Below are 12,959 nucleotides of genomic sequence, written 5' to 3' on the forward strand. Positions count from 1 at the left end.
TCTGTGATTGTTTAACTCGCCGCACTGTGAAAAAGGAGAGTTCATCCAAGTGTGAGTGCCGTTCAGAACCTGGCAAACCCTCCGGTCCTGCTCTCACTTAAACTGATTAAAACCCACTTCTACTGCTTGTTTTAAGTCTTCTTTTTCTGGCCTGCAGGGCTGTGAGTGCGGCCTCATCAGGAACAGACACAGACGATAAGCGGGCTCAAAAAAAACCACTGCATTCTGGTCCTCTTCAGAACCTCTGACAGAGACGATAAGACCAATCGAAATTCCTCTCCTCATGTCACCATTTTTGTGCTCCAGTGACGTGTTTAACGTTGAAGCTGAAGAGCTGAATAAACTAGAAACTTTCTGAAGAAATTTTGATGGGTGCAAATCTACTGCCCGCCCTATCAACAAACCTTTTAGTTCAGTGTTTCCTGTCACATATAAACTTTGAATCATGTCTTTGTGATGTTATATGGCTGAGTTATGAGGCCTCCAAAATGCCCTCGTTAAGTGCTTTTCAATGCATTTTCCCACTGAAGACAGTTATGTCATTTTTATCAAGGTCCTGTTTAAAATACAGAGCTCAATGAGTGTGACTTTGGGTGAAAGAGGACAAAAATACCTACGTTTTGAACTAAAATTTGTCCAGATCGGGCAGATATTTTGGACATGAGAGACATTTGTTCGAGGAATTGTTGCATCAAATTTAGAGTGAGATACAGAGTGGAAGAAGCACCTCGACCGAGTTTTAGTCTTCCTAAAACGTAAACTGCCGTTGTGTCAAAGCTGTATAATGTATCAACAAACAAAAGTTCAGTTAAAGTTCAGTGTTTCTTGTCACATATAAACTCTGAATTATGTCTGTGTGATGCTGTATGGCTGAGTTATGAGGCCTGCAAAATAGGGCATTTTCGAGCTCAAGGCTTTTCAATGCATTTTCCCATCCACAATTTTCCCGGTTTTTCCCATTTTGCCGGAATTCCTTTCGACTAATGAGAACCAAACGTCATTCCACACCGATCAAGATCATTGCGCACGCAGCGGTGCGACGAGTGGTGCGCCGAAATTCATGACAGAAACGGAATAATAATAATAATAATAATAAGAGTCTGATACAAGAGTAATGTGTGTCTAATGCCTGCGGCACTGGCACCATAATTACTGTTGTTGGAACATAAAAATGTTTAAGCTCCAGCTGTGAGTCCTGAACTGTTTATTCAGACTTGCATGAGAGAGTTCTCTCTCTGCTCCAACACACGCGTGACTCACTTCTGTTTCCACTGTTAATGTCAGCTGCCTTCAGGTTCTGCTGCCTTCAGGTTCTGCTGCCTTCAGGTCCTTCAGGTTCAGTCAGTCCTCAGTGTGTTTAAGTCCAGGTTGAAGACACACCTATTTTCATCTGCATTTGAATAAAGCTCCAAATCTGAAGCTTGAGTTTCAAAACTTAATGATATTTTACTACTGATTTTATCTATTGTTCTTATTTCTTTCTTTTTTGTTTAAAATTTAAATCGTGCTTTTTATTTCTACTGTTTTAATGTCCCTGCAAAGCACTTTGACTCACCTTGGTGTTGAATTGTGCTGTACAGATAAACTTGCCTTCCCTCTGACAGCCCCTTGTCTTTGGTTAGCTGAATATGTTCAGAGTTTCCACAGCAGTCCTATTAAAGCCACTCCGCTGAGAAAGCCCCCCTGCCTGTAACTGAGTCCCTAAAGGCAGCTGGAGCTGTGCAGTTGTGTCAAATCCAGCAGTTCTACCATCTGTGCTCTCAGGTGATAAACACTCGGTGTAGGATTCATAACTCACTGGGCTTCTTTCAAAGTGGCGTCCCTCTCCTAACACCCGACTCACAGTAATGAACCGTTTCTTGCTGCACTGAGGATGTTCTGTGGAACAAAAGATCCAACCTGTCTATAATCTGTAAAAGAAGATGTCATAAATGTGCAGTTTTTCCTTTATTCCAGTGTTTTCTTTTGTTTTGTACAATAGAATAGTTCAGATTTATATCCTGTATATACAAGCTCATTCTGTGGGAGAAAAGAAGGAATCCTACCAAATAAGTCACGACTCAAGTTGTTTTCACATCACAGATACACTAACCGATGTCAAAGTCTTCAAAGCCAGGTGGTCACTTAGTGTTGAACAGTAAAAGTTCTTATCGGGCCGGTTTTACAAGCCAGAACCAGAATCAGACGATAATCAGATTGCAAGTTTTCAGAAAAGAATTCAACGTATTTCATGTTTCAAACATCCATCTTTTACATTTCAGAGCTGCAACACATTCCAAAAAAGGTCGAGTTTTTACCACTGAGCCCAGAGGAGATCTGGAATCCTGATCGTCTGACCACGGCACGCATTTCCACCGTGTGACGCTCCATCCCAGACGCCTCCGAGCCCAGAGAAGTGGACGCCGCCTCTGGACCAGGTTAACATCAGGCTTCTTCTCTGCACAGTAAAGTCTGTGAATGGAACTCTGCTTTTGGACCAACTCATGGTGACAGTCGTCTGTTTGAAATAACATTTTTTTCACTTCATTATTGGCCTAAAATTACTGACATACGAACTGTTTTTGTGGAATGTGTTGCAGCCTGAAATGTAAAACTGGATGAATATCAACGACTTTAATGAAGTCGATGAGACCAAACATGAAACATCTGGAGTTTATCCTAAATGTAAGACTCCTCAGTGAGACCGTCCCATCTTTTTCTGCCTCGGACTCTGGGTTCTCCTGTGAGCGCCTCCTTGGAGTCCTCTCGGTGTGTTAGAAAGGGTTGATACGCAGTCCTGTTCCCAGCGGAGAGAAAGGGTTCACTTTCGCCCACATTAAAGCGTCGTTCAGGGAAATCGCTGATTTACTGTCCTCCAGCAAAAACACCGGCCCCTGAAAGCACAGGAGAGCAGTCAGCTTCAGAGTGAAAGCACACGAGCAGGTGAAACCCAGCCGTACACACACCTGTATTCTGTGACCCGTGAAACAAGACAGCTGGAGGTCCGAGTGGCTCGGCAGGTTGGAGCCCGTCACGTAGTCGGCGCCACACAGGACCAAAGCGTCTGAGAGACGGAGGCACGTGTTAATGAGGGGAGTTCATGTTGGTCGGGTTTCAGCCAACAAGTGAAACAGCTGACTGAAGGCAGCTGATAAACTATGAGAATCTTCACAGGTAACAGCCTGACTGCTGGTTATTGTTCATCTCTCTGTGAGTCAACACTTGTTACCTGAGTCTGTTGGCTGGATTCTCCTCTCCAGGCAGCTGAACTTCTCTCTTCGAGCCTCTGATGGAGTTCTGTGAAAGCAGAAACACTGTGTGAGGGATGATCTCCCTCCACCCTGAGTCACCTCCAGCAGCTCATTAAGGACCTACTTCCACTCAGTTAAACTCTGATCTGATCCTGCGGCGGACCCTTCTTACAGTTTCAGCTGGCCTGTTCGGAGCATTTGGAGCGGCTCAGTAAATCCAGCCTCAGCTGAACAACGACACGACATATTACACCGAGCCGTTATTTATGGAACTGAAAGTGGGACAAAACTGAGGTCATGAACAGCGATATTTCAGCTACTACTTTTTCTAAATCAGACGTGAGTTTACCTGAGAGATATCACCTTCTTATTTCCATCTAATAGTCACAAAGAATAAGAGGAAAGACGTTTTCTACTCCCTCATAAATGATCAAAAATACGTGTTTACGGTGAGAATTAAGGAAATATGGAAGGATATAAATGTTCGTGGTTTAATTACATATCTGTAATATATTCATAGCCGTGTTTCCCATCGTGTCACATGGACACTGAAGTTTTAAACAGCTACTGTTTGATGCTTCTCATTTATTGTGAGATAATTGAACTCCAGATTACTCTGAATATGGGTTTAGGTCTTCATGTCGGGTTAGCTGTTAGCTGTTAGCTGTGCATGCAGATAAACCTGAGGTCCACGTTTGTTTGTCTTCTTCTCACAAAACTTTTTTGTTTTTTTACTGTTTAAACAGATCGTTCATCACTTTTAGTGGAAGCACTTTTCATCAATCTGCACTCAGCAGGGAGAGAACATTTCGCACAGCTCCATATGTGCTCGACTCGATCAAAATCAACATTTTGATTGAAAGAGGTTATTTTTACTGAAGTGGCTCCATGCCTCATCAGGAAGGTTCTGATGTTCACTCCTCAGCTCTCTTCAAAGCCCCTCGACCCTCCTCATCGTCAGTCAGAACAACGCATCCCCTGAGGAGCCACTCTTCACGTTGCCTTGGAAACTGGCCTCATCATGGTTCAACAGCCGGCTCTTCATCACCATCACGGTGACGCTCAGGAAGCTCAGCAGGATCACCTTCTACATCTTTTAGACCTGAATTCATCGTGGCCCTGATGTTGGTTTGTAATTTCTGTTTTTTTTTTATGCGGCTGAACTTCAGTGTCATCAGATAACATTACAGCAACATTTTCTTTGTTGAACCTACATGCTGTTGGTTTGCGTGCAGGCCCTCCAGGCATCCAGCTCCACGGACAGCTGCTCGATCTTCAGAGGAACACACACCTCCCTCCTCTTCAACAGCTGACTGAGAACACACAGAAAACCCTCACACTTTGATGGCTTTAACACGAACAGCTGGACATCAGGCATCAAGAAACAAGTCAAATAGTTTTTAACTGGCCTATTCTTCTGAAGAACTGGAAAAAGGTGCCAAAAATCTGTAGTTTGGGATTATTTTACAATTATTTTACAATCCCAAATCAGAAAAATCTGCAAAAGTTCAGAAAATGCAAATGAAAAAATAAATGCAGCAACTCCTAAAATTACTTTTTGTCTTATCAACTTGATCTCATTCGTTAACAAACATCCATTTTTTAACGAATTTCATACCTGCAACACAAAGTTAGGTGAGGTAAAAGAAACCAATGATGTTATTTCAAACAGCTGATTCAGTCCTAAAGCAGCCTCCATGACAGGCTGAGTCTGTGAGGAGCAGAGATGTTCAGAGGATCTCCAGTTTGTCCACAAATGTGTTTAAAACAATGATCCTCAGAGAAAGACTGGAAGGGATTTGCATATTTCTCCCTCTGCAGAGCAGAATATCATTAAAGCATTCAAGGAATCTGGAGGAGTTTCAGTGTAAAGGACAAGGGAGCAAGCCTAAGCTGGACCCCCGTGATCTCTGATCCCTCAGACGGCGCTGCATCAAGAACCCTCATTCATCAACAGCTGATAGAAGCACATGGACAAGGGATTACTGTGGGAAACCTTTGTCCAGCTCTACGATCCAGAGTTCCATTCACAGACTTTACTGTGCAGAGAAGAAGCCTGATGTTAACCTGGTCCAGAGGCGGCGTCCACTTCTCTGGGCTCGGAGGCGTCTGGGATGGAGCGTCACACGGTGGAAACGTGTGCTGTGGTCAGAGCGATCAGTGTTCCAGATCTTTGTTGGAAGAAATGGAGCAAAGAGCAAAAGGAGCATCCAGCCTGCTGTCAGCAACCAGTCCCTGCAGCCAGGCTCTGGGATGGTGTGGGGTTGGATCAGGGCCCGAATGAGCAAAGCTCATTTCCACTTCTGTGATGGCAGCATTAATGCAGAAAAGCTCACTGAGATTTTACAGCAACATATGCTGCCTTCAAGAACACATCTGTTCCAGGGACGTCCGTGTATTGTTCAAGCAGACCATGTAAAAGCACATTCTGCACACGTTCCAAAGGCATGGCTGAGGAAGAGGAGGGTACGGGTGCTGGACTGGCCTGCCTGCAGTCCTGACCGATCAGACAGAACGGGGACAGTTGGGGTTGAACAATATTCCAAATCTATCTGAATCTGAATAGTTGAACTGACGACTCCGGCCACATCAGTCACAGAAAGAGCTGACGGGACAGAAGATCAGAATTTAAGATGTAAACGATTTTATTGACCATCTCACAGAGTTGTGTCTACCTGGTGTACTCGTAGAGTGCAGGTACGATGCTGGAGTAGTTTCTTCTGATGGCCAGAAGACCTCCAACATAACCGCAGAGGATCAACAGCTCACTGCGGGCTCTGCACACACAAACACACACATTACAGGCAGAAGAGCACTTTAAACAACACATTAATGCAGTGGTCTCAAACTGATCCGTGAACGGGCCGGTGTGGCTGCAGGTTTTTGTTCCAGCCCTGCAGCAGCACAGCTGACTTGTTTCATTCAATCAGCTGAACTGTCTGCACTGAAGGGCTGTGTTCGAAACCGCATACTTCTCCTACTACTCATACTGACTTTTTTCCCCGAATGCATACTAGATTCACCGAAATGTTGGGTATGCATCATGAGGTTACTACTCGTACTCAAACTACCCAGGATGCAACGTAACGTGACGTCGCCGATCGTCATTTCCTGTCAAAACGGCAGTTTCAAGCTAGCTACAACGAGGGTAGGTTCACTTCCTGTTTTCAAAACAAAAGCACCAATTGTATCCTAAGGGCTTTCCCCATGATAAAAGGCAACGGGTATTTTATTTTGTGAAAATAACCGGAAGTGCGTTGCTCACTGCGGCTAGCTTTAGTAGCGCCGAATTCGTCGGAACAAAAATGTAAATAGCCGGTATTTTGTCAGATTTTCAACACGTTGGGGATCTAAACGACTACTTTCTCGCCTGAAAATGTTTCAAATGTTGCTAAAGTTTGCGAAAAGAGAGAAATCAACCCGGCGCTCAGGTGTATCACGAACAGTCCAAAGTGGTGCTCTTGGGGTAGGGAGATCCACGATCAGAAAAGAAATAAGTCCCAGGCACTCAAAAGTAGAACAGGAAGAAGGTATAAATTAAAAAGCCTTTAATGACTTTGGCTAATCATAATAAAATACCAACATGTTTCAACCACCACCGTGGTCTTCATCAGGGCAAAGCAGAAGTCACAGAATGAACAACGGTAAAGACAGTTAAACCCCACACCTGGATCAGGTGTATAATTAGTGTGCCACCAATAACAATTGGAAGAGTAAGGCGCACCTATCATAGAGGAGGGAGGGAGGGGGGGCATAGATCACAATACAATAATTGTAGTTAAAGTACCAGCATGACAAAAACAATAAACTCTTGATATACAAAATAGCAAATGGGCAGATAATGACATCAGAACAATATACAGACAAAATGTCATAAAAAACATTAAAATGTTTGGGAGTTTATTGTTTTTGTCATGCTGGTATTTTAACAACAATTATTGTATTGTGATCTATGCCCCCCCTCCCCCCCTCCCTCCTCTATGATAGGTGCGCCTTACTCTTCCAATTGTTATTGGTGGCACACTAATTATACACCTGATCCAGGTGTGGGGTTTAACTGTCTTTACCGTTGTTCATTCTGTGACTTCTGCTTTGCCCTGATGAAGACCACGGTGGTGGTTGAAACATGTTGGTATTTTATTATGATTAGCCAAAGTCATTAAAGGCTTTTTAATTTATACCTTCTTCCTGTTCTACTTTTGAGTGCCTGGGACTTATTTCTTTTCTGTTGCTAAAGTTTACAGAGTTTAGAGCTTAAGCGAAATCAGCTTCAGGCCAGCTGATTTCTGCTCGGGCAGGAACGAAATGCATTGTGGGTAAACGCTCTGCATACTGTCTGATCGATGAGTATGCCGTATGCAAGTATGTAGTATGCGGTTTCGAACACAGCAAAGGTCTTAACCAGTTCAGTTGATTGAATGAAACAACTCAGCTGTGCTGCTGCAGGGTTGGAACAAAAACCTGCAGCCACACCGGCCCTTTCACGGATCAGTTTGAGACCACTGCCCATGAATAATGCAGTAATAGATGTTCTCACTCAGTCAGCTTGGTCAGGATGAGGCGTTCAGTCCGGATATAGCTCATCAGGTCCAGGATTGGATGAACACTATCCACTGTCCAGTCAGACCCAGCCAGCTGTTCTGGTGAGTTTCCAGTGAAGCAGAACATTATAAAGACAAAAAAATGACTGTAATGTAGTTTCATTGCATGTCTGGAGACCAATCGCTGCCTTTTAACTGCACAAAATGGATTTATGAAGACAACATATTATGATTATTAACATTTTCCATTTTCTGGTTTGAGTATTTTATTGCTGTTTTCCCTCTAAACGCTGAGCTCTGAACACATCAAAAAGCAAACATTATAACGCTGTTAGTACCTTTCACGTGATCTATCCCAATCTGAAGGGCGTTTTCCGGCTCGGCGCTCAGCAGGTGGAATTTAACAGCAGAAAACAAATCTCCATCACTCACGGCTGCTTCTGCCAGATCCGTGCACTCCTCCATCGAAGGGAGGCCACACTTTAAACACAAGCAACACGCAAGTTAACATCATCCATGTCAACGTCTACAACACGTTTAAAAGAAAACAAGAAAAGAGCCACATAAAGCCATTTATAAAAACAATGCAACAAAAAGAACAAACTGACTGTAAAACATGTTCAAACAAAGCGAAGTCAAAGGCTGTAAAGACTCTCCAGAGGCAGCTCGTTCCAGAGCCCGGCTGTGCCTTAGGATTTGAGTCCCGATTTGTCTTTTTGTTCATCGTTACTTCATAGTTTTGAGTTTCTGATCTTTTTAATAGTTTAATTAGTTCTTAGTTTTTACTCTTCTGTGTTTTGTTTGAGCTTCAACTTTCTCTTTGTCTGTTTCAGATTCTCCTCCCGGTTCCTCCTAGTTATCCTCGGTCCTCACGTTTTGGTTCTCAGCTCCTCTTCCACGCAGTTCTGTACCTCAGCTGCAGCCACTTCCTCATTAGTTTCTCCGTGTATATTCAGATTTACAACCCTCTAGATATCCTGTGTAGTCTGTAACTCTTTTGTCTGGTTTGTTTTCACAGTTGATGAGTTAATTACCGGCTCTGCCACAGTTTTAGTTTTTTTAATAAACCTCAAGTCAAGTGTCCATCTCTGTAATCGAGCCCTCGGCAGGACTCTGGTTATATAAGTCCAGTACCTTGGTTAAATAGCTGGGTACTATATCATTTAAATCTTTAAAAGTAAGTAAAAGAATCTTAAATCAATTAGAAAATGGACAGGCAGCCACAGCGGTTAAAAGATGTGCAGCAGCACAAGTTTTTTTTAGGTCTGTTGGAGGAAATTTCCAATTTGACATAACTGATAAAAACTGGACTTGACAACTGTGGTCCCTTAAGATTAAGATCAGATTTATTGTCATGCATACACAAGAAATTTGTCCTCCACTTTTAACCCATCCAGGTTGGTACCTGTTGACACTAATGGAGACAGATGCAGTACACTGGAGCGGGGGGCAGCCATTCACAGGGGAGCATGGGGGTACGGCGCCTTGCTCAAGGGCACCTCGGCCGTGACAATTTAAATTTTCACCAATCTTTTTTAGTGGCGAGAGTGGAACCGAACTTGACGACCAAGACGTGTTCAGGTATTAACAAAAGAATATCGTGATCGACTGTGTCAAAGACAGCAGTTAAATCTGACAGAATTAAAACAGCAGAACAACTTGAGTCAACACTTGATTCAGCTGACTCACCCTCTCATGTAGTTGGTTGATTTCAGCAGCACCTCCTGGGTAAAACGCACACAGCTTGGCCAATAAAATGTGGTTGTCTGGAATCATTTGCAGCAGGTCGGCTGAAAGCTCCCTGAAGGTTAAAAATGTAAGTTAGAAATGTAACAGCTCAATACAGGGAGAATACAGTAATGTAATGTTTTGCGCTGTGGCCACGAAGGAGACTTTAAAACAACTTCAGTCTCTGACTGATCTGCAGTTTGGCTTCATGAAGTCACAGAATTGAGAAAGGTGGAAGCCTGTAGTTATTACACCATTATTACAGTTTGCAAAGCCACCGTTATTACAGTTAGTAAAGCCACCGTTACTACAGTTAGCAAAGCCACCGTTATTACAGTTAGCAAAGCCAAAGTTATTACAGTTAGTAAAGCCACCGTTATTACAGTTAGCAAAGCCACCGTTACTACAGTTAGCAAAGCCACCGTTATTACAGTTAGCAAAGCCACCGTTACTACAGTTAGCAAAGCCACTGTTATTACAGTTAGCAAAGACACCCTTATTACATTTAGTAAAGCCACCGTTAGCAAAGCCACCGTTATTACAGTTAGCAAAGCCACCGTTATTACAGTTAGTAAAGCCACCATTATTACAGTTAGTAAAGCCACCGTTATTACAGTTAGCAAAGCCACCGTTACTACAGTTAGCAAAGCCACCGTTATTACAGTTAGCAAAGCCACCGTTATTACAGTTAGCAAAGCCACCGTTACTACAGTTAGCAAAGCCACCGTTATTACAGTTAGCAAAGCCAAAGTTATTACAGTTAGTAAAGCCACCGTTATTACAGTTAGCAAAGCCACCGTTACTACAGTTAGCAAAGCCACCGTTATTACAGTTAGCAAAGCCACCGTTATTACAGTTAGCAAAGCCACCGTTACTACAGTTAGCAAAGCCACCGTTATTACAGTTAGCAAAGCCAAAGTTATTACAGTTAGTAAAGCCACCGTTATTACAGTTAGCAAAGCCACCGTTACTACAGTTAGCAAAGCCACCGTTATTACAGTTAGCAAAGCCACCGTTACTACAGTTAGCAAAGCCACTGTTATTACAGTTAGCAAAGACACCCTTATTACATTTAGTAAAGCCACCGTTAGCAAAGCCACCGTTATTACAGTTAGCAAAGCCACCGTTATTACAGTTAGCAAAGCCACCGTTACTACAGTTAGCAAAGCCACCGTTATTACAGTTAGTAAAGCCAAAGTTATTACAGTTAGTAAAGCCACCGTTATTACAGTTAGCAAAGCCACCGTTATTAGTTAGTAAAGCCACCGTTATTACAGTTAGCAAAGCCACCGTTACTACAGTTAGCAAAGCCACCGTTATTACAGTTAGCAAAGCCACCGTTACTACAGTTAGCAAAGCCACCGTTATTACAGTTAGCAAAGCCAAAGTTATTACAGTTAGTAAAGCCACCGTTATTACAGTTAGCAAAGCCACCGTTACTACAGTTAGCAAAGCCACCGTTATTACAGTTAGCAAAGCCACCGTTACTACAGTTAGCAAAGCCACTGTTATTACAGTTAGCAAAGACACCCTTATTACATTTAGTAAAGCCACCGTTAGCAAAGCCACCGTTATTACAGTTAGCAAAGCCACCGTTATTACAGTTAGCAAAGCCACCGTTACTACAGTTAGCAAAGCCACCGTTATTACAGTTAGTAAAGCCAAAGTTATTACAGTTAGTAAAGCCACCGTTATTACAGTTAGCAAAGCCACCGTTACTACAGTTAGCAAAGCCACCGTTATTACAGTTAGTAAAGCCAAAGTTATTACAGTTAGTAAAGCCACCGTTATTACAGTTAGCAAAGCCACCGTTATTAGTTAGTAAAGCCACCGTTATTACAGTTAGCAAAGCCACCGTTACTACAGTTAGCAAAGCCACCGTTATTACAGTTAGCAAAGCCACCGTTACTACAGTTAGCAAAGCCACCGTTATTACAGTTAGCAAAGCCAAAGTTATTACAGTTAGTAAAGCCACCGTTATTACAGTTAGCAAAGCCACCGTTACTACAGTTAGCAAAGCCACCGTTATTACAGTTAGCAAAGCCACCGTTACTACAGTTAGCAAAGCCACTGTTATTACAGTTAGCAAAGACACCCTTATTACATTTAGTAAAGCCACCGTTAGCAAAGCCACCGTTATTACAGTTAGCAAAGCCACCGTTATTACAGTTAGCAAAGCCACCGTTACTACAGTTAGCAAAGCCACCGTTATTACAGTTAGTAAAGCCAAAGTTATTACAGTTAGTAAAGCCACCGTTATTACAGTTAGCAAAGCCACCGTTATTAGTTAGTAAAGCCACCGTTATTACAGTTAGCAAAGCCACCGTTACTACAGTTAGCAAAGCCACCGTTATTACAGTTAGCAAAGCCACCGTTACTACAGTTAGCAAAGCCACCGTTATTACAGTTAGCACAGCCACCGTTTTTACAGTTAGTAATGCCACCGTTATTACAGTTAGCACAGCCACCGTTTTTACAGTTTGCCTAACAGATAATCAAACAGGAAGGTTGTGATAGGTGGTCACATGACAGCAGTTATCAGCCACCTACATGTATGCATGTTCGTGGCAGCGTCTGTAACATGAGAAGATTAAGGCCTTTCATCAAGAGAATAATAACGCACCAAAGTGGGCCTCTGGTTTAGTGTTTACTTTTTTCTTGTTTTCTTTCTGAACATTGATTAGTTTTCCACCACGTTATAGTTCACTGATTACCTCAAACCTGCTGATCTTTAACGTCAGTAAATATAAAACCCAGGTTTTGTTGCACAAGCAGTGCGTCTTGCTCTACCAGTCTTTTGGATATCCTGCCTGTGAAGTGAGTGTTTTCATTCGTCCTCTGCCTCTCCATCCTGTAGTCAGGTCCTCTTACCTGTATCAGTCTGAAATGCCTAATGGTGCGTTCAGACCGGACGCGGTGCGAATTTTTCGCGCGACGTGATTACATACAAAGACGCGAATAAACGCGAATGACGATTTTGACGCGGCGCGAATGACGCGAATACCGCCGCGCGAATGACAAGACGCAAATTCGCGCGAGTTCAGAAAATCCAACTTTGGCCAAATATACGTAACGGTGCGTTCAGACCGGACGCGATGCGAATTTTCGCGTCGCGTTACTCGCGCGAGTTTTGCCGCGGGTGTAGTTGAATTTACTCGCGTTATTCGCGAAAGTAAACAACGAGCGAATTTTCGCTCAAGGGGCTATTTGGCGCCATTCCCTGAAAAATAATACTATACAAATAAAGGAGAAATGGGAAGTTGAAATGAACACAAATATCTCATTAGATACTTGGACACAGATTTGTAGAGGCACATCAGGTCACTAACACTAATATTTGGAGGGAGTTTAGATGGAAAGTCATAATGAGATATTTTAGGACACCTCAGATAACCGTAAAATGGGCCCTGACATCAGACAAATGTTGGAGGAACTGTGGGCCACAAATTGGAAACCACAC

General features: G+C 42.9%; 1 protein-coding gene across 2 annotated transcripts in view; it reads right to left on the reverse strand.

Moving 5' to 3' along the window:
* Positions 1-1,945: 1,945 nt before the first annotated feature.
* wdr17 (WD repeat domain 17) overlaps positions 1,946-12,959 on the reverse strand; it is a 32,049-nt gene continuing 21,035 nt past the window's right edge. The window contains exons 25-32 of one of the 2 annotated variants that reach the window (XM_075463295.1): positions 9,461-9,572; positions 8,110-8,251; positions 7,768-7,870; positions 5,906-6,007; positions 4,445-4,543; positions 3,209-3,276; positions 2,946-3,043; positions 1,946-2,873 (exon numbers count right to left, since the gene is read on the reverse strand). In XM_075463295.1, coding sequence (XP_075319410.1) covers positions 2,754-2,873; positions 2,946-3,043; positions 3,209-3,276; positions 4,445-4,543; positions 5,906-6,007; positions 7,768-7,870; positions 8,110-8,251; positions 9,461-9,572 — 844 coding nt within the window. In that variant the 3' untranslated portion in view covers positions 1,946-2,753. Of the gene's footprint in view, positions 2,874-2,945; positions 3,044-3,208; positions 3,277-4,444; positions 4,544-5,905; positions 6,008-7,763; positions 7,871-8,109; positions 8,252-9,460; positions 9,573-12,959 lie in introns of those variants that run through there. The other variant, XM_075463296.1, reaches the window with a different exon arrangement.

Source organism: Odontesthes bonariensis, chromosome 4, assembly GCF_027942865.1.
Source record: "Odontesthes bonariensis isolate fOdoBon6 chromosome 4, fOdoBon6.hap1, whole genome shotgun sequence".
NCBI classification, from domain to species: domain Eukaryota; kingdom Metazoa; phylum Chordata; class Actinopteri; order Atheriniformes; family Atherinopsidae; genus Odontesthes; species Odontesthes bonariensis.